The 25,228-nt window shown below is 48.9% G+C and overlaps 2 protein-coding genes across 2 annotated transcripts; one reads left to right on the top strand and one right to left on the bottom strand.

Annotated features, from left to right (window-relative positions):
- The first annotated feature begins 276 nt into the window (after nt 1–276).
- LOC114029596 (acidic leucine-rich nuclear phosphoprotein 32 family member B-like) lies at nt 277–3,705 on the top strand. The gene is made up of 6 exons (XM_027844121.1): nt 277–403; nt 2,104–2,253; nt 2,422–2,544; nt 2,917–3,118; nt 3,364–3,512; nt 3,610–3,705. The coding sequence occupies exons 1-6, from the start codon at nt 350–352 to the stop codon at nt 3,703–3,705; spliced, it is 774 nt and encodes a 257-aa protein (XP_027699922.1). The 5' UTR covers nt 277–349.
- Nucleotides 3,706–4,975: 1,270 nt separating this feature from the next.
- ZNF414 (zinc finger protein 414) lies at nt 4,976–12,251 on the bottom strand. The gene is given in 10 exon segments (XM_027844058.1): nt 4,976–5,268; nt 5,271–5,445; nt 5,447–5,589; nt 5,849–5,899; nt 6,065–6,528; nt 6,740–6,845; nt 7,190–7,297; nt 9,342–9,437; nt 9,575–9,713; nt 12,158–12,251. Coding segments are annotated over 10 exon segments (1,368 nt in total). The 5' UTR covers nt 12,161–12,251; the 3' UTR covers nt 4,976–5,185.
- Between the last annotated feature and the right edge of the window lie 12,977 nt (nt 12,252–25,228).

A 25,228-nucleotide genomic window follows, 5' to 3' on the forward strand; every position in this document is an offset into this window, starting at 1 on the left:
CGAAAGGCGGAGCCCACAGCGGCGGGTTGTTGGGGGGGTGGGGGGGATGCTCCTGGGCCAGCAGGGGGCGCTGCGGGAGCGGGACCGCGCGCTGCGAGAGGCGGGGCCGCGCGTGGGGGGGGGTGGGGGTTGGCGGGCCGGGGCCGGCAGAGGGCGGGCCGGGGCCAGCGGGGGGCGCGCGGGGGCCGGTCTGGGCCGCCCGGGAACGCGCTCCGGGGCCCTCGGGGGCGCGATCTCCTCCCCCCGCCCCTTTGTGTGCCTTTGGCGCCTTCCTGGCGGTCTCCCCGGCAGCGGCGGCTCTCGGGGCTCTCGGGGCTCCCTGGCTGGGCTGGGCTCGGGCTGCGCGGCCATGGACATCAAGAGGCGGGTTACGCTGGAGCTGCGGAACAGGAAGCCGGGGGAGGTGAGGCCCGCGCGGGCCGGAGCACGTGGGCCCGGGGCTGGGGGCGCCGCACGTGGGCAGCCGCGCGGGGTCCGGGGCCAGGGAGAGCGGGCCGGCTCGGGGCCCGAGTCCGGGCCCGGGGCGCCGAGACCCGGAGATGTGGCCTTCAAGGCCCTGCACGGAGGCCGGCGGTGCGGGCGGCCGAGATCCGGGGCGCCCAGGGCCTGGGACGGAGGCCGGGGAGTGCGGGCGCCGAGACCCGGGGACGTGGCCTTCAAGGCCCGGCACATGAGCCCCGGGAGGCCGGGAACCTGGGCTCTGCGTGCGCAGGATCGGGATGTGGGGCCTGGGAGGGCGGCCGGCCCAGACGTGCGCTCGGAGATCCCGGGCTTGGGCGTTGAAGGGCCGGCGGGCCCGGGGTACGGGCTGCAAATGTGCGCTAGGAGATCGTAGGTTTGGGCGTTGAAGGCCCGGGGTGCCGACAAGCGCGGGGAGACCCCGGACTTTGGGGTTGAAGGCCTGGGGCCCGGGGTCCGAACGTGCGCTAGGAGATCCCAGGCTTTGGGGTTGAAGTCTCGGGGTCTGGGGTCCGGACGTGCGCTCGGAGATCCCGAGTGTTGGCGCTTAGGGCCCGAGTTACGCGCTAAGCTAGGAAGTCTGGAGCTGGGACATGGGGTCAGACAGCCTGGAAATAAGGGGCCTTGGGTAGGTACCCAAGGTTGGGGACATAGTCTTTAGGGACGGGTCTTTGGGGGCCTGGGTGGTTCTAGGAGATCGGGGCTGGCAGATTGTGGGGAGCAGGCGGCAGGACCCCGGCTAGAGCTTCCCGGAGTCACCACGGAGGCATTTAAGCGGAAGAGGGCTACACGTGGGGCCCTGGCTGGTAGGTGGGGAAGGTGGAGGGTCCTCCTGGTTGCTGGAGTTGTTAAGACTCGGGGGCTTAGCTCAGAGGAACTGTGAAAGGGGCCATACTCAGTTTTTCCTAAAGTAAACCTTACCCCAGCTCCCCCCCACAGTCTTTTAGCTCTGAAATTCTGAGCCTTTGGTCTTAGGAACAAGTGGTCGCAAGTTCAGGGTCCAAAGCTTGAAGAGGGGAAGGATTCCTTTAGGTGGCTCAGGGCTTGGCATTAGAGGAGAGAAATTTGGGCTCTATCCTTCTAAAGACCTGAGCCCAGCTCCGAGGCTTCCTGGGCCTGGTTTCTCTGGAATCCTAGGGACTAAGCTGAGCCAGGATGTGTGGACAGGAGCCCAGAATGACCTAAGTGAAGGATGGTTAGAGCCAGGGCCTGGAGTGACTGAGCCATTCTTGGCTGTTCTGGGGTTTGGGAGGTGACCAGAACGGGGCTGACTTGAGGGGTTTGGAGGATCATTGAGGGAGTGTGAAGCCATTTCTACTTGCTGTTTAGAGCTGGGGCTAGAATTCTGTTTCTGCCTCTTCCTTTGTGACCATGGGCAAGTCTTTACCCCTCTCTTGGGTTTGATTTCGTCATCTATAAATAAGGGGGTCAGACTAGCTCCTGGCACCTCAAGCACTGACATGGATATTCCAAATTGGGCAGGAACGGGCTGATGGACTTGTGTGAGTCTGGACTTTGGTGGGGACGCTCTGGAGGTTGGGCTCGGACGGTCTGAGGCCCAGACCATCCTGGGGGCGAGGGATCCTGGTTGGGATGGAGGCTCGAAATTTGGGAGGTGACTGAGGCCCTGTTCCTCATCCCCAGGTGAAGGATCTAGTCTTGGATAACTGCTTCTCAGATGATGGCAAGATTGGGGGCCTGTCTTCAGAATTTGAAAACCTTGAGTTTCTCAGCATGGTCGACATCAACCTCGTGTCATTGGCCAACCTACCCAAGCTTCCCCGACTTCGAAAGGTGGCATGGGGGAAGAGACACTGGGGGGGTGGAGATGCCAGGGGTTGGGAAACCCTAAGCATGGGGGGGGGGGGGGGGGGGGGGTGGAAGGCAGGTGCCCCCTCCCTAGAGGAGATGGAAGGTCTGAGTCCCTGACTGTCCCCACCCTGTTCTGTCTGGGCCCCACAGTTGGAACTCAGTGATAACCACCTCTCTGGAGGCCTGGAGGTCCTGGCCGAACGAACACCCAGCCTGGTCCAGTTAAACCTGAGTGGGAACAAAATCAAGGACATCAATACGCTGGAGCCCCTGGTGAGGCTGCCTGACTGTTCACCGAGGGCAAGGATTGGGTCTTGCCCCAATTCTTGCTTTCCCAGGGTTGCTTAGCACTGGCTTTTTTTGTACATAGCAGGTGCTAAATCATTTTTCACCAAAAGGCAAATAGAAACTTGCCCTTGACCTTTTTCTGGCCCGAGCCTGAGGAGACCTTCCCTGTCTTCCCCAAGTCCCCTAGAGGATCTCTTTGCCTACTCTGCAGAGATAGCAAAGTTTTCTTGGAATGTTCCAGACTCCTGGGGCACCCTTGGCCGGGGTTGGATAGGCCAAGCTTCCCAAATAGTATTGGGACTAGGGTGGGATGGGACCAAGGCCTGGGGTTCTAGCTCTCCTCCTTGCTTCTTGTAGAAGAAGCTGCCGAACCTCAAGAGCCTAGACCTTTTCAAATGTGATGTGACCATGCTGATGAGCTACCGGGAGAGTGTGTTTGCCCTCTTGCCCCAGCTTACCTACCTCGATGGCTACGATGCTGATGACAAGGAGGCTCCGGACTCTGACCCTGAGGCTGAGAGGGAGGGCCTGGACAGTGTTTGTGGGGAGAATGGGGAAGGTGAGGATTTGTCCAGGGGGCCCGTCTGGGTTTGGGTGAGCTTCCCTACCTCCTTCCAGTCCCTTTCCCTAATCACTCCTTTGGTCTTTGCTTTGCCGTCAAGTGAGTGAGGATGAACCTCCCCACTGCATAGATGGGGAAATCAAGGCACAGCAGGTGGCCAAGTCCACCTAGGCAGGCATCCCATCCGTTTGGGCCAGGAAGCCCAGGTTATTTGGTCATGAACTCTCTGTTGTCAGTGATAGGTGATGAAGAGGAGGAGGAAGAGGAAGAGGAGGAGCTTGATGAGGATGTAATTGATGACGATGAGGATGAGGATGATGAAGATGTTGATGGAGAAGAAGATGAGGAAGAGGAGGAGGAGGAGGAGGAGGAAGATGGGGTGGAGGATGAGGTGAGGACCACGTTGGCCCTCCCTGGGAAGGGGATCAGAGTAAAGGCTGGGTGCCTCCTTCCTCAGAGAGCTGCGACAGAAGAGGACCCCATTCCAGATCTGGGGTTTGGTCAAAGACTGTTCCAAATCCAGGCTCATTCCACTGGATCCCACTGCAGTCCAGAGGGATTCCTGGGCAGGGGGGGAGGGCTGAAGACTTGGATTTGAATTCTGTTTCTGCCTTTCCCTTTGTGACCACGGGCAAGTCTTTACCCCTCTCTTGGCTTTGATTTCCTCATCTGTAACTAAGGGGGTCAGACTAGCTCCTGGCTCCTCAAACACTGACATTCTGGAATTCACTCTGCCCTGTCTTCTCCCCCAATCCTTCAGGATGATGAGGAGGATGAAGATGATGATGGAGAGGAGGATGAAGAGGAAGAGGGAGAAGGTGAGTCCTGACTGCTTGGAACCAGATTCTAGGCTCCATCCTAGAGGCGCCCCTAGTGGGGGATGGGTTAAGGGACCTAGGAGTGGGATTGTTGCCTAGCCCCCTCCAAGTTGCTGAGGGCTTGATTCCTGGGAGGTATCTAAGAATTTCAGTAGACCAGGGTGGGGCAGGCTCTTTGCTCAGCTCCACCCCCTGCACTTGCTCACTCTCTGGGCCGGGCTAGGCCCTTCCTGCTTTGTTTTTCCTCCACCCCCAGCTCTGGTGAACTCCCTCTGTATTCTAGAGGCCATGGGTGGAAGGGTGCCTCTGAATTCCCGATACCCCTAACTAGCCAGCGATGGGGTCCCTCTTCTCTGCTGCCCTTGGCTCTGTTCCTTCTTCCTCTGACATTGGCTTGCCTCCATGCCTTCAGAGCCCCAGCATGGAGAGAAAAGGAAACGAGCTGCAGATGACGAGGGGGATGACAGTGAGGAGGATGAGGAGGACTGAGCCAGCTGCCCTGCAGTCAGTGAGCAACAGCGGCTTGAGGACGGACTCTGCCAGCTTGCCCTTTGCCCCCCAGCCCTGGGCACTGCTGGCTTTGGGGTCTGTTCTTTTCCAGAAGGGGCTCCACAGGCACTGCTTGGCCAGGGGATTCGGTGACCAAAGGTTCTCTCCGTTTTCAGGGGTGTTTGTGCAACAATTTGTTGGAATTCTTTCTAAATCTTTGTTTCCAAGAAAAATGTGTCCCATGCCCTGCCTGGGCCCTGAAGGGGCAGGGGCTCTGGCACTTTCTCAGGATAAACCTTGCAGCCCCCTCCCTCTTCCCTCTTATTGGTCTTTTTAAATAAATAAAAACTGGAATTTTTTATCTCGGCTAAGACAAATAGTAAGTGGGGTGGGGCTCGGGAATGTCCTGAATTATTCAGTCTATGAAGAGTCCAACTTGGTCAGTCAGTCTAGGAACTGGGCCCTGTGGAGGGGCTTGTTTGAAACAGACTGGACCCCTGGGCCCCACCCAGTGATTCTTGAAGCCCCATATTCTCAAAGAGACAACTCCTATACAACTGTTTTATTATCTCCACCCCCAGCTGATCCTGGGCCAAGCCAGGACAACTGGACCCGATGACCCACAAGTTCCAAAGCAACATTAAGTTAATTATAAAAATAGTCTTCTACCTCCCCACCCCCTGCAGTCACCAGGGCCCAGAGTGGAGAGTAGAGGGAGTGGTCCATCTCTGTAGCCATGGTGGAAGGGGGGAGTAAGTCAGGCCACCTGCAAAGTCTGCCTAAGAGTGAGTGACTCCACATCACAGGGTGGCCTCACGCTACTGGGAGAGGCAGGAGAGTTGGTTTCCCAGCCTTAGAAATCCCAGTCCTCCCCTGAGGCTGGGGGGCCCTGGGCCCTGGGTGACTGAGTGATGAGGGAAGGAGGACCACTTGATGATCCAGGAGTGGGCTCCAGTGACCAGACTGTGCTTCCCTGGGCCTCCAGCTGAGGGGGAGTGGAGGGTGATGGTGGCTGTGGTGGTGGGGCTGGGGGTGGAGTCTTGCGATGGTCCTCCAAATGAAGGGTCATGGCGGGTCTGGAAGCCGTGGAGAAGGGGCACTGCATGCAGGTGTAGCGACCCCTGGTGTGCTCCCACACAATTCGGCTGGTAGAAGAATGGCCTGGTACAGGGAGGAGAGAAGCCTTCAGGGTGTGCTCCTGGGACCTCCTGACAGGAGGGGCTTGCACAATCCTAAGACTGCATCTGGGTAAATTTTAAGTAACTTGGGTCACTTTCTTCCTGAAGAAAGTTGAGCAATTTGGAGTCGTTCTCTGAGTCTGTAAGTGGAGGGCCTAGAGCTGGTTTCTGTCCCCTTCCCATTTTAAAGGGTCTGGTTCTGTCATTCCTCCCTCACCCAATGCCCCAGGGAAGCCACTGACCTGTAGGTCCCTCAGAGCTCCCAGGGGGCCTCCGTGGGCTACTGCTGGAACCTGTGGAAGGAGAGAAAGAAAGGATCAGGGGAGGTAACGCTGCAGCCTTACCTGCTACCTGCTTCTCCCTCTTCTGGTCCTTACTTGGGGAGAATACATGGTAGTGACATTGAGGAACCCCTGCTTATATTATACATAAGGGCTGGATCTGGGCTGTCTGCTCACCCTGATTTTTTTTCCAGACAGCTGCATTAGTGTTGGAGCTGGAGCCAGGACCAGAGCTAGGGAGACTCTGGGCCTGGGCAGGCAGGAAGGGACGGAGGCGCTGGGGACCGGAGCCAGGGGCCAGCCCATAGGGAGAGGGACCCAGGTAGGGTAGGAAGGGTGCAGGTACAGGGCTTGAGGCTTGGCTGGAGTATGAGGGCAATGCAGCAGAGCTGTAAAGTGAGGCCTCCAGCAGCGGGAATGGGGCCCTGGGACGAGGATCCGGGGGCAGGGTCAGCGGCGTGAGCAGCGGGGCCTTGTCGGGGCTGGGGCCAGCTGGTCTCTGAGCATCAGGCAGCTCCTTCTCCAGTGCTGGGGGCAGTGGGGCTGGGGGTGGGGCCGGGCTGTGGGACTGGTCGGAGCAGACATGTAGGTGCTTGAAGAGGGAGCGGTGAGTCCGGAAGCGGAGAAGGCAATTTTCACACCTGGGGTAGGGGGAGACAGAGGCTGGACTGAGGGGTGAGCAGGCCTGATGACAGCAAGGATGAGGCCAGGTGAGCTGATGGTGTACAGAGTGGCAAAGGGGGGTTGGGAGTGAGCAATGAGGTGGATGAGAAGGGGTCGGGTCATCACAAAGAACCCAAGAGAAAACCAATGGGTGGAGGGGAGAAGGACAGGGAAGGGGAGAGGCCTCACTTGAAGTATCTGTTGGGCTTGTAGTGCAGCTTGGTGTGGGCCATCAGCTCCTGCATGCTGGGGAACGTCTCTGCACAGCCTGGGGCTGAGCAGTGAAACAGTTTGCCTGCAGAGGAATATGACCCGGGGTGGTGATGCTGCTGGGGTCAGCACACATCCGAGCAGTGGGAGTGGCAGGGCGGCTCCCGAGAGCTGCAGGGGTTCTTGCCCAAGGTCACAAAGGTAGTTATGGAGCCAGGATTTGAATCCAGATCCTCCAGACTCCAAATCCAGCATTCTGTCTTGCTCACGGCTCTCCAGATAGGTGGGCTTCTGAACCATTCCCACTGGGAGCCAAGACCAGGAGTGCCAGTAGATAGGGCTGCCATGTCAGGGCTAAGGAGTGGTCCTCTGGCAGAGAGGATCCTGAGAAGGAAATACCACCCCATTCTCCCCTATCCCCAGGCTTACCTTCCATGGACTGTGTGGGTTGCAAGTGACTGTGCAGATGCTGAGCAAGTTCCCGGGGGCTGGGGAAAGCCAGGCGGCAGCCGTAGCTGGAGCAAGGGAATTGTCTCCCTAGGACAAACAAAGCATCCCTGGGTCCTGGTCATGTCTCCCCTCTTCAGCCACACTTCAGCCTGAATCCTGCCACCTACAGTCCACCATTCATCCAAGTCCTAGGCTACCTGGTCGGGGAGTAGGGAGGCCTGGGCCAAGGAGATGAAATACAACTGACCCTGATCTGGAGCCAGCCCTTAAGAAGTTCAACAACGAATAACCATAAAAGGATGGCTCACGTACAGCGTGCAGCCTCCACAGCCTCGGGGCAATACAGGCAGAATGACCATACAAGGTCATGATGAACAGCAGAACGCTGATTTGAACCCAGGACCTTTGGTGCTAACAGTGCCATCTCTCTTCGTTTGCAGGGGTGGGGAGGAGAACCACATAAAGGAATCTCTCGCCAACAGCCAGATGCCAGGCAGGATGTACTAAGGACCACTGAGAAGCAAAAGTAAGGGCCAGAAGGCCCACAGGAGCAGGGAAGACCAAGATCAGGAAGGCAGGAAAGCTGCCTTGAAGGATGAATAGGTCTACTTTGGCCAGAGAAGTTTAGATTTTACTCAAGGATGATGGGACAGGAGAGTGGCTGGAATAGAAGGAAGGCCTTCAAATGATGTCATAGTTGAAGAAACTGGGGGTGTTTAACCTGGAAAAGAGAAAGTTTAGGCAGCACCCGATGATTGCCTTCAAAGTGTCTGAAGGCCATCATGAAGAAGGCAGGAGACTTATTCTTTGTCCAGAAGGAAGGACAAGACCAGAGGGGGATGTTTTAAGAAAGTAGAATTTATGGCTTATTACAATTGGAGTTGTCCCATGGTGAGTTGCCTTGAGAGAGAATGCCTTATCACTGGAAACAGAATTTTTACATCAGAACCATAAGTAACCTTAGAAAGAAATCATTCTCTACTGTCCCTCCCGTGTCTCTACATGTTCCACCAGAAAAAGAAACTGAGGCTCAGAGAGGCAAGTCACTTGTCCAAGGTATTACATATCATGAAAGTGGCAGGCCTGAGACTAGAGCCCAAACTTCCAGACTGTCCTCTACGCCAGGGCTCATTAGACCAGGCTGCAAGCATCCAAGCACAGCTGGACTTTACTTGTCAGAAAAGCTGGTGATGAGACTCTTGGCCTGGTTGTGGAAACCGGACTAAATGCCTTCTAAGGCTGCTGGCTCTGAGATCCTACTATTCCAGGACCAGGGCTGGGCTTTAGAAAGATTAATTTCTCCACTCTCCCAGACAGCTCTATAGCAGAAGCTCGAGTCACTGAAGGCAAAAAGACAATTTAAGATGCTCCTGGGGAGAGATAACAAGGGCTTTTTCTTAGGGGGGGGCGCAGTATGAATGGAAAGGAAGGGTCATTTGCAAGAGGTCCATAAGTGGGAGAACAGAAGGAATCGGAGATAATCAGAGGTGTCAGGCCAGGAAGGACAGGGATGCTGCCAACAGATAACAGGATGATGAACAGCTTGCGGGGGAAAGGACCAAAAATCCAATCTTGGACACAGTGAGTCTGAGGTGCCAGAGGAAGGAATATCCAAAGTAATGCTGGGATTTGGAGCTAGAAGGGAGCTAAGACCCAGAGAAGTGAATGTGACTGACATAAGATCACACAACTGAGAGAGTAGCCCAGGGCTGCAGACCTCAAATGCACAGACCCCCTGGAGGAGATATGGATCGAGCTTCCCTTGGGCTGTGATCATTCTATCTATGGCAGGTATTTCCATGTCTCCAAGGACGAGGGGCCAGCAAAGGTCACCAAGACAGGCAGGGGAGAGTATCTGAAAGGTAAGGATGTGGTCAACAGCTGTGCCCCAAAGCCTGGCTGCAAAGAAGTCAAGGAGAATAAGACTTGAGAAAAGGACAATGGAGTTGGTGATGAGGAAGGCATCAGTAACCAGAAGGAGAAGAGTCAGGAGAATGGGGGTGGGATGGGGAGCAGATGCCTAAGTGGATGCATTGTCTTTCACCAGGCTACGGCATGTGTTCTTTCCCTTCATCTGCTTTCAATGCCCCTTTCTCTTGGTCCCTGTGCCCAACAATCTGTAGTTCCTCACCAGAAGAGGGGGGCCGGCGCTTTGGAAGGCGTGGCTCCTCACTGGGGCTGCTGTTGACACCCCCTCCTGTGCTGGTTCTGCCAGAGTGCTTGCAGTCTGCAGAATAGAGACAGGTTACTTACCCAGCCCTTGCCCCACCAAACCAAAAGTCCTTCCCAGGAGGCCCCTGGGCCTGAGGATTGAGAAGAAAACCCCTTTCCCAAGTGCCAATCCATGATCCTTCCCCTACTCACCCTCTGCCGAGAAGGCCGGAGACAGCTGCTCTTTCTCTGGTTTGGCTGCTGGGCTCTGACTGGGGCTGCCATAGATGTCTGAGTAGGGCAATGGTGCAGGACATGCCTGGACCCCAGGCCCCATCCCAGAACTCTCCTCCTGATGACAATGAACCAGATATGGTAGGGTCAGTCCTTGAACTTCCTCCTCTTACTTAACCCGTGCCCCAACCCCACGCTTCTGCTTCCCACAAGTCTTCTCTTGTCCCTGGGGTCATCCCAGTGGACGGGGATGGCACTGAGAAGGGGTGCTCTTCCATTCCCTTCACTTGCTTCAGGCTCCTTTCACCTTCTCCAAGCCCATAAGTGGGCCCAGAACTACCCACAGTGTCAGCAAGGGAACAGCTGGTTGAGTCATAAAACTTAGCATAGATGAGAAATTTGGGGACAATCAAATCCAAGGCCTCGCTTGACAGTAGGGGAACGTTGTAAAAATGGAGCTTGTTCAAAATCTCAGTAAGTCAGGCTAGAACTAGAGTTAGAACATGGGCTAGCTTGACTTGGAATCTAGCCACCCCTGGTGGGTAAATCCTGCCAGGAAACCCTTACTGTCACTGTGCACCACTCCAGGCCAAGGTGGGCCCCAATCTCCTTCCTCCAGGAGTGGACTGAGAGGACAAACAGCAAGGGCTGTGCCCCAGTGCCTGGCAGGAGGATTAAGTTGGGAGGCCCGAAGGGAGAAAAGAATAGGAAGAGGGAGGTAGTCTTGGAAGGGCAATAGGCTCAGTGTGAGCTGAAGATATTCCATGACTGCCATGGATGGGGTTGTTGGAGTCAGTGCCTAGATGACCAGGATCCAAGAAATTTGGGATTAGGAGGTGGGAGTGCAGGAGGTGAGGGTAGGGGATGTGAGGGGAAGGCTGGAGTAAGGTAAGAAAAGGGAGACTACCATTGTGGAAACATGCTTGGATTTGATGTCAGAGAACCTGAGTTCAACCTGGCTTTGTTTATTGCCTATATGACTATGGCTATGTCACCAAAACTCTCTGGCCATCAGTTTCATCATCTTTATAAATAGAAGGAGGGGTTGGATTGGACTATATTAGAGATTTAAAGATGAAAAGGATCTTGGAGGTCATATAGTCCAACCCCTTTTTTTCAGAGGTGGAAACAAGGGGCAGAGAGGGTAAATCAACATTTTCACACAACTGGGTGGTGGCAGAGCTGAGTGTCAAACCCAAGTTCTCGAATTGTAAATGTGACACTGTTTCCAAACTCTGAAGTCCCTTGGGGCAGAGTTCTCAAAATTGGAGCTAGCTGCCTGCAAAACTCCTGAATGCAGCCTAAACCAGGTTACAATATAATTGGAAAATGTTTCACAAAATAAAGATACAACATAATGTTAAATTCTAAGTCAACATGCTACCTAAAGGAGTCCATTTCTATTTGAGTTTGATACTTGATAAATGCTTATTCCTTTTATTTCCTTTCCCTTCAAGCTCTAAACCTCAGAAATGGAGTCAGGGTTGGAGGTAAGGACCAAGCCTGGATTGTGGCCTATTTCTACAAAAGTTGGGGTGGATGGACTGGGCATGGGGAAATCCTGGACCTCATGAGAGATTAGAAGAATATTGGGGGGTGGGGGAAGTTGGCTGGGGAAGATTCTAGGTGATGGGGACAAAGATTGGAACAAGGCACAGCCTAGAATGGGTAGAGGGCATCGTTTTGAAGCACAGGAGTATAAAATACAGGGCAGGAAGAGGCCTCCACAGGAGGCCCAAGGGAGTGCACCTAAATGACTTGCCTGAGGTCACACAGCTGTTGTCAAAGGCAGGGTCTTAACCTATTTTCTGACTCCAAAACCAGTGCTCTTTCCACTGTGCCACCATTTTGGAATGGGCCAGGGCCCTAAGGGCTGGGTTAGACTATAGTGGGAAGGGGAGACCCTGTAGTGGAGGGGCCAAGAAAAGAGATAAAATGTTTATAGAGTTGAGATCTAGAAAGAAATGGGAGTTTCCACAACGTATGGGAAAACGTAGAATCTGCATGGGCGGGGAGACCTAAAAAAAGCAGGTTCTGGAAGAAGAGGCCCACAACAGAGGTGGAATTTGGAACACTGAGGGGGCGGGGCCCATGATATTGACAAAATCCTCAGAGGTGGGGCCCAAGATATTGACGGAATGGGGGCGGAGCTTAGGCCTTCGACTAAGACCAGGGGGCGGGGCCCAGGATATTGACTAGAGTTACTGGGAGGCGGGGCCCAGGGCTCTGGCTGAGGCGGGGAAAGGAAACACAGAATAGAGCCCTTATGTTTGCAAGGGCGAGGCCCAGAACGGAGGCGGGACCAAGCACAAGAGGCGCGTCTCTACGGGGCGGGACACAGAACAGAGGCGGGATTTGGAACGTGATAGGGCAGGGCCTGGAACAGGGGCGGAGCTAAGAACGCAGGCGAAGGCGTGTCCCCGTCCTTGTTTCCCCAGCTGTCAGTCAGTCTGTCAGTTCTGCGCCCCGCCCCCTCATCCCCCCTTCCCTCCGCGACGCCTCTTCTCCATCCCCTCCTTCTCTCTCGGCCCCAGCCCGGCCCCGGCCCCAGCGCGCGCTCACCATCCCTCCCCGTGTCCGCGCGCTGCCTTTGTTCTGCGGCTCCCGCTGCAGCTCCCCCCGCTGCGGGGACACGCTCACGTCGCCGCCATCTTGTGCCAAGGCTCGGCTCTCGCGAGAGCAGGCGCGGCCGCGCGGGGCCTGGAATGGGGGAGAGGGCCGGGCCGCCGAGCCCTGCGGAGTGGAGGGGCGGGGCTTGTGGGGGTGAGAATGGAGGCGGGGTCTGAGGGCCGGCCTGGGACGCATGCGCCCTGAGACAGGGAAGCGCTGTCCTGTTTCTCCAGCGCACGTACGGTCCGGCGTGGCGTGGGGACGGGCGCGCCGCCTTGTGCGCTGGGTCACCAGGGGAGCTCCGCCCCAGCCTAGGCCACTCCCTAGCGCTGCAGGAGGTGCTAAACCGAGCCTCTACCCCCGCCCCCATTGAAAATGGGAAAACTGAGGTCCGAGCTTATAAAACCAAAAACACGTGGGAAAAAAAAAGCAGCTGGGCAGTGTGATTGATGGGTGCCCTGATATCTCCCCTCCGATCTTTTGCATCCCCTTCCCTCTGCCACAGTTTCTTCATTTATAGAATGGTGGAATTAGAGCATCGGGCCAGGAAGGCCAGAGTTCAAATTCGGCCTCCCACACTTACTCTCTGGGTAAGTCACTTCACCTCTGCCAGTCTCAGTTTCCCCAACTGTAAAATGGAGATAATAATTAGCACCTAACTCCTCGGCTTATTGTGAGGCTCGAATAAGATAACACTGTAGGGTGCTTTGCAATTTTTAAAGCAATATATAAATACTAACTATCATTATTACCACTTCTACCTTTTGCTCGGAAAATTGGAATCAAGTCAGCAACTACATGATATCTTTCAAGAAGGGCCTATCAATTGCTTGGCCTGTTCATTGTTCCAGGGATACTACTTTACTCACCAGATCTTAAACACCTTCCCTGGCTAGCGCTCCCCTATATGTTTGTTGGTGGTGGTGTTCATTTCAGTTGTGTCCGACTCTCCGTGACCCCATGTGGGGTTTTCTGGGCAAAGATACTGGACTGATTTGCCATTTCCTTCTCCAGCTTATTTGACAGATGAGGGAATTGAGGCAAAGGGGTAAGTGACTTTCCCACCTAGTAAGTATCTGAGGCTGGATTTAAACTCGGGTCCTTGCCTCTAGGCTCAGCACTCTATCCACTGAGCCACCTTTTATAAACTCCTTGAGGTCAGAACTCTTTGGCTTTTGTATTCCCTGAGTTTAGCACTGTGTTTGAAAGCAGTAAGCAGTTTAACAAATGCTTTTTTTATTGATTCATTTATCTATCCGTACATTTTGTATCTTTGTCTCATTGCTAAATTTTTTCTTCATTCTCTCCCAATTGAGTCTGTTGGGCAACAGAGTTAATATAGTAATAGTAACTCACTTGGATAGCTTAAACTTCTTCCATTCATTTCAACAATCACATTAAATACTATTTGCTTTTGGTCTTTGTATCACCTGAACCCCTTTCAGACCAGACAATAGGGAGCTGAAGCTTTTTGAGAAGGGTGTGAGATGGCCAGACCCAGGATTTATTTGGGCCTTGTGTGAAGGACTGGTGGGGGTGAGGAGGACAGAAGAATTAGGAGACTAGAGGAGGGTATTGAAGTAGTCCTGCCAAGAAGTGATAAGGAAGGGACAGCACTAGGGTGGTAGCTGTTTGAATGGGGAGAAGGGGCCAGATGAGACTGATGTGTCATGGAAGCACACTATGTTAGGCTGAGTAAATGATTACAGATGTGGGGTTAAGAAGAAAGAAGAGTCCAGGAGGACTCTGGGTTGTGAATTTGGGTGACTTTCTCTTTGTCCTACCTCTTTTCGGTCTCCTACATGGGTTCCGGTTTGTGATCATCTCCTGCTCTCTAATCTAGGGTATCCCCAAAAGACTCTCCAGGGCTCTTGGCTCCTCCTTCTCTCACCAGCCTCTCCCTTGGTTATCTCATTGGTTCTTAGCTTCAATTATCTTCTCGAAGGAGATGACTCCCAAAGCACAAGTCTGATCTTGTCACCTCCCTGCTCAGGAAGCAACTCCCCATGGCCTCTAGGATCAAATACAAAACTCCTCTGATATTTAAAGCTTTTCACAATCTGGCTACAATCTATCCTTCCAGACTAGTTTCATGTTACCCCTCCTCACTGTGCATTCCAGCCAAACTGGTTCCTCATCTACACGACATAACATACCACATCTGGCCTTTGTGTTTTTGCCCAGGCTGCCCTATCAGCCTGCCCCATCACCCATGCCTGAAATGCTCTCCCTCCTCAACCTGCCTCTTGGAATCCCTAGCTCCCTTTGACTGAGCTCAAGTGCAGCCTCCTACAAGAGATTTTTGCTGATCTCAGAAATTGTTGGTGTTCTGCTCTTAAAATTAGTATGTACTTACTTTTGTGTCTTCTATTTATGTGTGTGCCTATTGTATCCCCTCAACAGAATGTAACAAGGGTGAGCCTGTGTTGAAAATGATTGGTTATTCCATAGGGATGACCCTCCCCCCCCCAATCAGGCTTGAAAGGAGAAACAAGATCTGATTTTGTTTTTGAGCTCCATCTCTCTCCCCTTAGTCATTACTTGGGGCTCTGCCAGCTCTCTTTTGGACTTAGAGTGGACCGGACAGAGAGGAAAGTCTCCCTCCACTCCCAGCCCCACCTCCATTCCCAGCAGCAGCTATCATGATTGCACATATTTCAGTCTATACATTTGTTTGCCTAGATAATCCTGAGATAAAATGATTGAATCTGAAGTCCTTGGCTGCCTCTTCTTCTATTTTTCTTTCTTTAAGCACAGGTGATTAAACTGAGAGATGGATGTTTCCAGCCCATGAGAATGTTAACACCTTAAGGTGAGAATTGTTTTGGCCTTTCTTGGTATCCATGGTGCTTAGGATGATGCCTGGCACATAATAACCACTTAATAACTTGAGTAGGCAGCTAGGTGGCACAATAAATAGAGCACTGAGCCTGGAGTCAAGAAGATCTGAGTTCAAATTTGACCTCGGACACTTACTGGCTGTGTGTCCTTGGGTGAGTCACTTAACCTCTATCTGCCTTGGTGTCATCAACTGTAAAAGGGAGAATAATAATAGCACTGACCTCACAGGGTTGACATGAGGATCAAATGAGGTAACATTTGTAAAGTGCTTAGCACAGTGTTCAGCCCATTGTAAGGGCTACATAAATGCTGGCTATTATAATTAGCTTGTTTTGGACTACCTAATGAGCTTGATAAATTCAGAGTTATTGAGAGGTTGGGCACTGGTTGAGCAGAAGATGCTTCCCTGCACTTTCTTAGAGGAGATGACTGCCATCAGGAAGATGAACCATGCCTACCTGTTTGCTCAGAAAACATAGATCATGACCAGTTGCTGTGTGAAGCAGCTAAGTGTCAGAAATGAATAGAGCTCTGGGCCTGCACAGTCAGAAAGACGTGATTTCACATCTACCCACAGATACTTATTAGCTTTGTGATGCTGGGCAAGTCACAATCTGTTTGCCTCAGTTTTCCTAACTGTAGCATGGTGATAATAACAGCACCTATTTCCCAGGGTTGTTGTGAGGATCAAATGAGATAACATTTGTAATATGTGCCTGACATGTAATAGGTGCTATCTAAATGCTTATTTCCCAATTGGAAAATTAATGCATTGTTGGTGGAGTTGTGAACTGCTCCAACCATGTTGGAGAGCAATTTGGGACTATGCCCAAAGGGCAATAAAAATGTGGCTATTGACCCTTTGACCCAGCAATAGCACTTCTAGGGTTATTGGATAAGAGATCATAAAAATGGGAAAAGGACCCACATGTACAAAAATATTTATAACAGCTCTTTCTATGGTGACAAAGAATTAGAAATTGAGGGGATGCCCATAATTGGGGAATGGCTGAACAAGTTGTGGTATATGAATGTAATGGAATACTATTGTGCTATAAGAAATGATGAGCAAAGGGGCCGCTTCGTGGAGCAGTGAATAGAGCACTGGCCCTGGAGTCAGGAGGACCTGAGTTCAAATCCAGCCTCAGACACATAACACTCACTGCTAGCTGGTGACTTTGAGCAGGTTACTTAACCCCAATTGCCTCACCAAAAAAAAAAATGTACTTGGGAAATATTAAAATAATTTTTTTTGAAAAGCAATAAAAAAGAAATGATGAGCAAGCAGACTTCAGAAAGACTTGGAAAGACTTGTATGGACTGATGCTGAGTGAAGTGAGCAGAATCAGGAGAACATTGTACACAGTAACAGCGACATTGTGCAGTGACTAACTTTGATAGATTTAGCTCTTCTCAGCAATGCAAGGATCTAAGATAGCTCCAAAGATCTCATGATGGAAAATGCTATCCACATCCAGAGAAAGAACTATGGAGTTTGAATATAGATAGAAGCATACTATGTGCTCTTTTCTTCCCCCATCTGTTTTGTTTTGTTTCTTCTTTCTTGTGGTTCATCCTATTGGTTCTAATTCTTTACAACATGACTAATGGGAAAATATGTTTAATAGGAATGTATATGTAGAGCCTATATCAGATTGTATGCCATCTTGGGGAGGGAGGTTGGGAAGGAAGGAGAGAAAATTTAAAACTCAAAACCTTATGGAAGTGAATGTTGAAAACTAAAATTAATTAAAAAAAATAAATGTATGCTTATTTCCCTTCCCCCTACTTTGCTGCTTAGACTGTGTGGATGAGGTAAAAGGAGAATCTCTTAATCAGTGCTACTGATCTCATAAAAGTTTTTATTATCTGGAAGAGTATGGTAGTTAGTGGTCATGGGTTTCTATAAGTCCTTCAAATGACTCATGTGTTTTCTGTATCTCTTAATGGGCTCCTGTGAATGTTTTGTTATAGGTTACTATTTCATGTTTTAAATATTTTTCTGTACACACTTATGGGTCTTTTGGGTTTTAAGCATTTGTTTTGTGGTGGAAGAAATAAATAGCTGTCCTATGCCAGATATCTACTACTTTGGACAGTCGTATAACTTTTCTGGAAAAGTTCATTTTACTTGATGCAGATGTTCCCATTCTGCTAGCTATTATTTGAATCTTGACTTTCCTCTTATGCCCTCTGTGAAATTCCATTGTATCCGTCTTACCTATGTAACTAAGACCTACATAAAGCTGCTGATTTCTGCTGCTTGGCAGCCACTAGTTTTTGTATACTGTGGGTCTATGCTGAAATATAATAAATTAGTTATCAAAGTACATATTGGAAAGTATGATTAGCAGCAGTGCCTATCAGTGAATCCTTGCACAGTTTTTATGTCACTATCCAGGCCCTTTAGTTTCAGCTCCGCATCACAGATTTCCTCCCAAATATCTCTACTTGGATGGCCTTTGGCAGTGGTGGGGAACCCTCTAGGTCCTCAAGTGTGGCCCTTTGACTGCTATAGGCATCTCCAACTCAACTGGTCCAAAACAGAATTGCTGTCCTCAAACTTGCCCCTCTTTCAAACTGCAATATTTCTGTTGAGGGTTCTGATACAGTTTAGGGGTTCAGGGGTCCTGAGACCCCAAAATCACAACACGTGGGTCCTGCCTGAAAGAATTCAACCCAAGCCTTCTTTCAGCCAAAGACAAAGTTTATTAGAACATAGACAAGATGGACCTTATACAGAAAGCCTGTGGGCGGGATCTAGGAGTGGCTAAGTAGTTTGGGGTGATGGGAGGGGACCTAAGGAGTCTTTCCTTTTTGGGGCCCAGATCCCAGCCCCGTCAGGCTCCATTATCCTTCTAGTCATTCAATGTTTTGAATCATCTTTCACTCTTCCCTCCTTATCCAATTAGTTGTGAAGTCTTGTTAAGTCTCTTTCTAGAATCATAACTCAACTATGACCCCTTCTTTTCATTTACACAGTCACCACACCAGTTCAGACCTCCATCATCTCTCACCTAGAGGCAGGTAGGTGGCATAGTGGCTAGCGCCCTGAACCTGGAACGAGAAAGACCTGAGTTCAAATCTTGCCAAGATATTAGCAGTGACTCTGAACAAGTCATTTAACCTCTGTCTGCCTCAGTTTCCTCATCTGCAAAATGGGGATGATAATAATAGCACCTAACTCCCAGAGTTCTTGTGAGAATATATTTGAATATATGTGAGCCTATTATTTCTAGGCTGTTATACATCACTCCCCTTCTTGCTGTTCCTTACTTGTCATTCCACTTCCCCCATTTTTTACTTTCTTTTGGCCATCCCCCCAGTCTGAACCCCTCTCCACCTTCTCCTCCTCTTGACTTCTCTATCTTCCTTCCAAGCCAAGCTCAGTCAAGCAGCACCTTCCAAAGCCTTTCCTGATCCAGCTGCTCCCACTGCCCTTTCCCACATTATTGTCTAGATAGTGTGTACATCAGTTCCCCTCAGTCCAATGTAAGTTCCTTGAGGGCAGAGACAGTGTAGTTTTTGGCTTATTCTCCTGTGGCATTGCCCCTCCTCCTCCTCCCACCCTCACTCCACTCCCCCAGCACAGCACCTGCCACATAGTAAATGCTGATCATTGCGGACTGGAGTTATGTGTCTCTATTTTTATATCTTTGTATGCTTAGTATAGTAGTTTGTACACAGTTGGTGCTAAAAAAACTTTTTTAGTCAATTGGATTGTGTTGGAGACCCTTGTGGAAGCTTGTAGCACTTGCGATGAGGATGGGATCTAGACCCTGGAGTTTCCCACATGACCAGATCTCTGGCGGTCCCCTGAGGCTATAATCCCATCAACTAGCCTTTCATTGTGGCTACACCCAATCTCCCAATTCTGTTACTTTTAACCTAGCCTAGCCCTCCATTGTCTTACCTCTCTATGTCTACTTCCCACCCTTAATCCTATCTAGGCTCCATACTCCCTTGGCCAAGTGGTCCAGGTCCCTGGCTTTCTATTATCTCACAGATCCCCCCCGCCCCAACTTGGCCACTCCTAGATCCCTCCCACAGTCTTTCTGTATATAAGATTCATCTTGTCTCCATTAAGATGCTTAAATTCTTATAATCTAGAAAATAGCTTACTAATGTTCAGACTCCTTAAGAGTCTGCCCAATATAATGGATGTTCTAACGGACTTTGTCTTTGGCTGAAAGAAGGTTTGGGCAGGATCCACATATTGTGATTTTGGGGTCCCAGCACCCCTAAACCTCAACATTAGGACTTTAGGCCCCCCCCAGTCTCAGTTGCTTTGATGTGGTATTCTTAACCTCGGGTCCATCCCAAGAATCCCAGACTGTCCAGAAAGGGCCAGAAATATTGGACATGTACTCTATTCCCCCCAGAGATCAGAGCCAGTGATCAGATAGAGGGATAATCCTTTTAGTCCACCAAAAGGTTATCTAAAAGTCCTGAGGGGTGGAGGAGCTTTTGTTTACTCCTCACTGGATCAAAGGAGTAAATACTAGAGTTTTCCCCAAGAAAACATCTTCCCCCAGGATGTGCTGTCATTAATATTACTATTTTTCCACCAGCTAAAGAAAAACCCTATTAATTTCACCTGGGAATTTTAAAGGTTTTTTTGTCTTTCAGTTTCTACAATACAATAAAATGTAAGTTGGAAGTTGCCTGGAAGTTTCAGCAAGCAGAGCAACTGCAAGTATTAAGCACTTACTGTGTGCCAGGCACTGTGCTAAGCACTGGGGATACCAAGAAGGGCCCATGGTCCTTGCCCCAGTGGGCAGCTCACAATCTAACTGGAAGACGACAACAACATGAAAACAGCTAAATGCCAACAAGGTATAGTGCTTGTATGTTGTAGCTAAAAAATGCAGAATATTGAGGTCCTCTTATTTTCCTTGGCAAATATACTCATGTTCAAGGACAGGAAGGAAGGTGTGTACCTTTCTTTGTCTCCCTTACGAGAAGTGCCAGGTAGGTCAACTTTCCAACAGGAGGAAAACCTGGACAAAGTGATGTCACAGAAGTCTGGGAGACTAGGATTAGTGAATTCCTTCCCATAAATCATTACTGTAGGGCTCTTTAAGAGCTCTGATGAATTTTAAAGTTCCAATGAATTTCAGTTGACCCACCTACAGTTATTTTCCCCTTCCTAAACCTAAAAAACCCCTTATCCTTTGCTTCCTTAATCTCTGTCACCCAGATCCTGCCCAAAGTCCTTCGTCTACTATCTCTTTTCTACTTTTATCATCCCTAATCAACTTGGGTCTGTCCCTGAGCCCTATCTCTCTCCTCTACTTTTGTCTCCCACTAGTGCCCCTTTAATCACCTACTCAGTCATTACCAAATTCTCTTTCATCATGGATATCTTTCTCTCACATGATGTCCATTTCCTGTAAATTTAGATTTCTTCAAATGATGCCTCATACCTTAATCCTTTGAACTCCAGAATTCCTCCCCTGAGTACCTACCTTGAGGTGCAGCCACAATATTGCACCCCCTGACCCTAGCAATGCTTCACTTAAGAGCCCAAGAAAAGCACTGCTCTTTCCTGACCTTCCTGCCTCTACCACTAAGCAATCTTTCTTCCCTTGAGGTTCACTCAAATATATAATTTGAGGAAGATAATCCCCTGGTCTATATTCTTCTTGCCACTATCTACAATCTTCCAGGCTACTCCCCCCAACCCCCGGGGTTTTTTTTCCCTCTGGGGTTTAGTGCCTGTCTCAGAATTTTCCTCCCAACCCTAACTTCTGCTCTTATAATTAGGGGAAGAGTGTCTACCTTCCAAGGTTAAGTGATATGTGCTTTGTATGTGTTTTGCATAAACCGCAAAAACAAATACAGCACTGGGCCTGGACTCAGGAAGTTCTAAGTTCAAATCTTGTCATTTAACCTCTCTCGGTTTGTTTCCTCAGCTGTAAAATGGGGGATAATAATAGCACCTATCTCCTAAGCATTAAATGAGATAGTTGTAAAGCACTTAGTACAGTCCCTGTCATGTAGTAAGAGCTTAATAAATGCTTGTTCCCTTTCCTAATTCTCCCTACACACATGCAGGTTCTCTGCCATGTTAGAATATCAATTAATTAATAAGCATGATTAATTAATAGTAATTAATCAATTAATTAATAAGTGTGTGCCAGCCTCTGTGCTGAGTCTGGGAATATAAAAAGAGGCAAAAGAATGGAGATTCAGATCTGATAGGGGAAACAAGCCAACAAGTACAGATAAATATAGCCTGCTGTATGCAGGCTAAATAGGAAATAATTCACAGAGGTAAGGCATCAAAATTAAGAGGGTTGGGGGAAGGCTTCTAGTAAAAGATGGGATTTTAGTTGGGATTTACAGGAAGCCAGAAGAGATAGTACAGTTACCCCTTCTACATCATGGGGGTGTGAATCCTTCCCCAAACCATTTTGAACCCCCAAGACCTGAGAAAGGCCTAAAACCTCGTTTGGCCAATCAGGAGAAACATTTTGGCCCACTCTGAGCTTAACCTACCACAATGCTTTGCATGCTTTGGCATAACAGACATACTTTGCTTTGCTCTCTGAGTGAACCCAAAATGTTCCTTCCTGTGTCAGCAACTACAAGGCCAGATGAAGCTGACCAGGAGTATTCATCTGTTTGTGACTATCCAGGACAAGGCACCTTGAACTGGACACCATCTTGAATAATGGGACTTTTCTTATGTTGTATTATGTAATGTTAATGATAAAAGAAACACAGACATCCTGGATCTATAATTTCAATTGACACTTTGACATTCTCTTATCATGTTGTGTTTACAGTCTATCCACTTAAGAAATTCCTTTCTCATATCATGCTTAACACATATGGAGACTATAATTTTGGCTGACATAGGCATCCTGAGCCAGGAAGGGAGGGAGGGATGAGAGAGAATTACTCTGAAGATATGAGATCTCCTTTGTCTACCTGTCCTTGGGCTCATTTTCTACAGTGAACTCCCATGCATATCTCTATACACATGTTCCACAAGCTTTTGAGAGAAATAAACATGCACATGCAACCTAATTTTGCTTGTCTTTCTTAGAATGAACTCAGTAAAGGTTGACAGGGGTTAGGAGTTGCTGCTGCGCCCCCATCTGGAAAATCCATGTAAAATAGTTTGGCCTTCCCTTTATACCAGAGAAGTCTGATTTCTTTTTCTTTTTCTTTATGGGATATTTACAATACCTTATTATAAAATTTGGGTTGATATTATACAATACCATATATTTTATGCATTTTTGAGTTTCTAAACTTTTTCTGTGTTGTCTGCTGGCCTTTGCATTTCATCTGTGGCTTCTGCAAAACTCTCCCAAATTCTCATTTAATTTTTTTTTTTTTTGGCAAAGCAATTGGGGTTAAGCGACTTGCGCAGAGTCACACAGCTAGTAAGTGTTATGTGTCTGAGGCCGGATTTGAACTCAGGTCCTTCCTGACTCCAGGGCAGACACTCTATCCACTGTACCACTTAGCTGCCTATCCTATTTAATTTCTTATGCCAACCCATAATACAACAAAATCACAATAAGGAAAGTCAAGATGTAGAAGGGATAACCGTAGTCAGAGTAAGAGCCGGGAGAGTGTTCTAGAGATGGAGGCAATCAGAGAAAATGCCTGGAGCTGACAGTGTTTTGTTTGTGGAACAGGTAGGAGGACAGTATTGGGGAGTAATATATAAGAAGATGGTTAGGTTACAAAGGGCTTTGAAGGCCAAAAACAAAAAAGCATTTTTGCATTTGACCCTGGAGGCAATAGGGAGCCACTGGAGTTTATTGTGTAGAGGAATGACCTAACAGGACTTGTGCTTGAGGAAAATCACTTTAGCGGCTCAATGGAGGATGGATTGGAGTGGGGAGAGACGTGAGACAGGCAGACCCACTGGAAGGCTACTGTAGTAATTTAGATGTGAAGAGGGCCTGTACCAGAGTAGAGGCAATGTAAGAAGAGAGAAGGGAAGCATAGTTGAGAGATATTGCATAGGTGAAATCGACAGGCCTTAGCAACAGATCAGATATAGGGGAATGAGAAATAGTGAGAGGTCCAGAATGACTCCTAGGGTGAGAGCCTGAGGGATTCAGAGGATAGTGTTGCCCTTACAGTAATAGAGAAATTAGGAGTGGGGGAAAATTTAGGGGAAAAGATAATGAGTTCTGTTTTGGACATATCCACTTGAAATGTTTGAAAGACAGTTGGAGATGTGAGATTGGAACTCAGCAGATAGTTTGGGGCAGGAAGGGTAGATTAAATCAGTAGAGAGATGACAATTAAATCCATGGGAGCTGATGAGATCACTAAGTGAAGTAGTATAGAGGGAGAAGAGAGGACTCAGGACAGAACCCTCTGAGGGACACCTACAATTAGAGGGTGTAATCTGGAAGGGGATCTAGCCAAAGAGACTGAGAAGGAACCATCAGATAGATAGACTAAGAACCAGAAGAGAGTGGCGTCCCAAAAACCTAGAGAGAAGAGAGTATCAAGGAGGGGAAAGTGATGAACAGTATCAAAAGCTGCAGAGAAATCAAGGAGAACGAAGACTGAGAAAAAGCCATTGGATTTGGCTACTAAGAGATCATTAGTATCTTTGGAGAGAGTAGTGGGAGGAGAAAAAGAGGAGGCACCTATTTGTAGATGGCTTTTTCAAGGAGTTTACCTACAAAGAGCAAAAGAAACTAACAGAGATAGAAGAATCCAGTGAGGATATTTTCAGGATGAGGGAGACACAGGCATGTTTGCAGGCAGTAGGGAATAAGCCAGTAGACAGAGCGAGAATGAAAATAAGTGAAATAGCAGTGATGACAGAGGGGGCCCAGTTACAATACACAAATCTAAATTTGTAGTGCACCTAGCCAGAATGGTTGCATGTTTTTCTACAACTTCCTTCAGCAACATGTGTGTAGGAGAGAAGGTAGCAAATGGTTGGAGAGATCTAAGGCTAAGGCTTGGCTAGGCACAATCAGTGATATGATAAGTGGGCTAGGAGTTCGAGAGGGGAGGACAGTGTAGGGTTGAATTGGTTCACCAAGGCTCCAGATGGAGAGAAGAGGAGAAAGAGGGTGCCTAGTGCAGGAGAGATGTAGTCCAGGGACTGTGCAGATGAAGTGTACGGTTTTGTAAAGAAAGGCAGAGGGAAGGTGAAAACCCAATAGATTATGGTCAGATAAAGGGATTACAGGATTTGGGAATTCTTAAACATAGAGGTGGTACATCTGGGTGATGGTAAGATTCAGGGTATGACCTTCTTTGTGTGTAGCTGAGACAGAGTGGAGGAATAGCCCATGAGAAATGAGTAGTTTAAGGAACTGAGCATTAGGGTATTTGAGGGAGAGTCATCATGTATGTTGAAGTCTGCTAGCATGAGACCAGGAGTTGGAGAGGAGAGAACAATTGTGAGCCAGGTACCAACTCATTAAGGAAGGAAGTAGAGTGATGGGATGGTCTGTAGCTCAACTGTAAAATGTGGTTAATAGTAATGCCTGTTCTCAGGGTTGTTGAGATAATACTTGTAAAGAGTATAGCACAGTATTTGGCAAATAGCACCATATTAACTATTGACTCATTGAATTTGCAGTCCACTAAAACCCTAGGATCTTTTTTCAGACCAAATGATATTTAGCCATGTCTCTTAATTTTTTTTTCCTGGTGAAGTTGATTTTTTGAACTCAAATATAAGATTTTATATTTATCACTATTAATTTTGACCCAATCATCTAGTCTATGGTGATCTTTTTGGATCCTGGCTATCATCTTACCTTTTAGTTATTCATGATAATTTTTTGTTATCTTCAAGTTTGGTAAGCTTGTGATTTGTGTCTTTATTCAATTGATAAAAAATGTTATACAGTACAGCAGTCTGTCAAACTCACATAGAAACAGGGGACCATCAAGCCTTGCATAAGGATTGCTGTGGGTGCATATTGACTAGAAACCCACATATTAGCATTATCTATGTTTTGTTATATTTTTAAATTCCTTTTTTTTTTCAGTATTTCCAATTATATTTTAAGCTGGTTTGGCCACACTTGGAAGTGGTGTGTGTGTGTGTGTGTGTGTGTGTGTGTGTGTGTGTGTGTGATGTACCTTTCAGTACCCTGTGTATTTGATACCTCTGCAATACAAGGTCAGGCATAAATCCTTGGGGCTTTCAACTGGAGACCTTTCAGTTTAACTTGATCC

The sequence above is a fragment of the Vombatus ursinus genome, unplaced genomic scaffold, assembly GCF_900497805.2.
Source record: "Vombatus ursinus unplaced genomic scaffold, bare-nosed wombat genome assembly UNPS02014935.1, whole genome shotgun sequence".
In the NCBI taxonomy this organism is placed as follows: Eukaryota; Metazoa; Chordata; class Mammalia; order Diprotodontia; family Vombatidae; genus Vombatus; species Vombatus ursinus.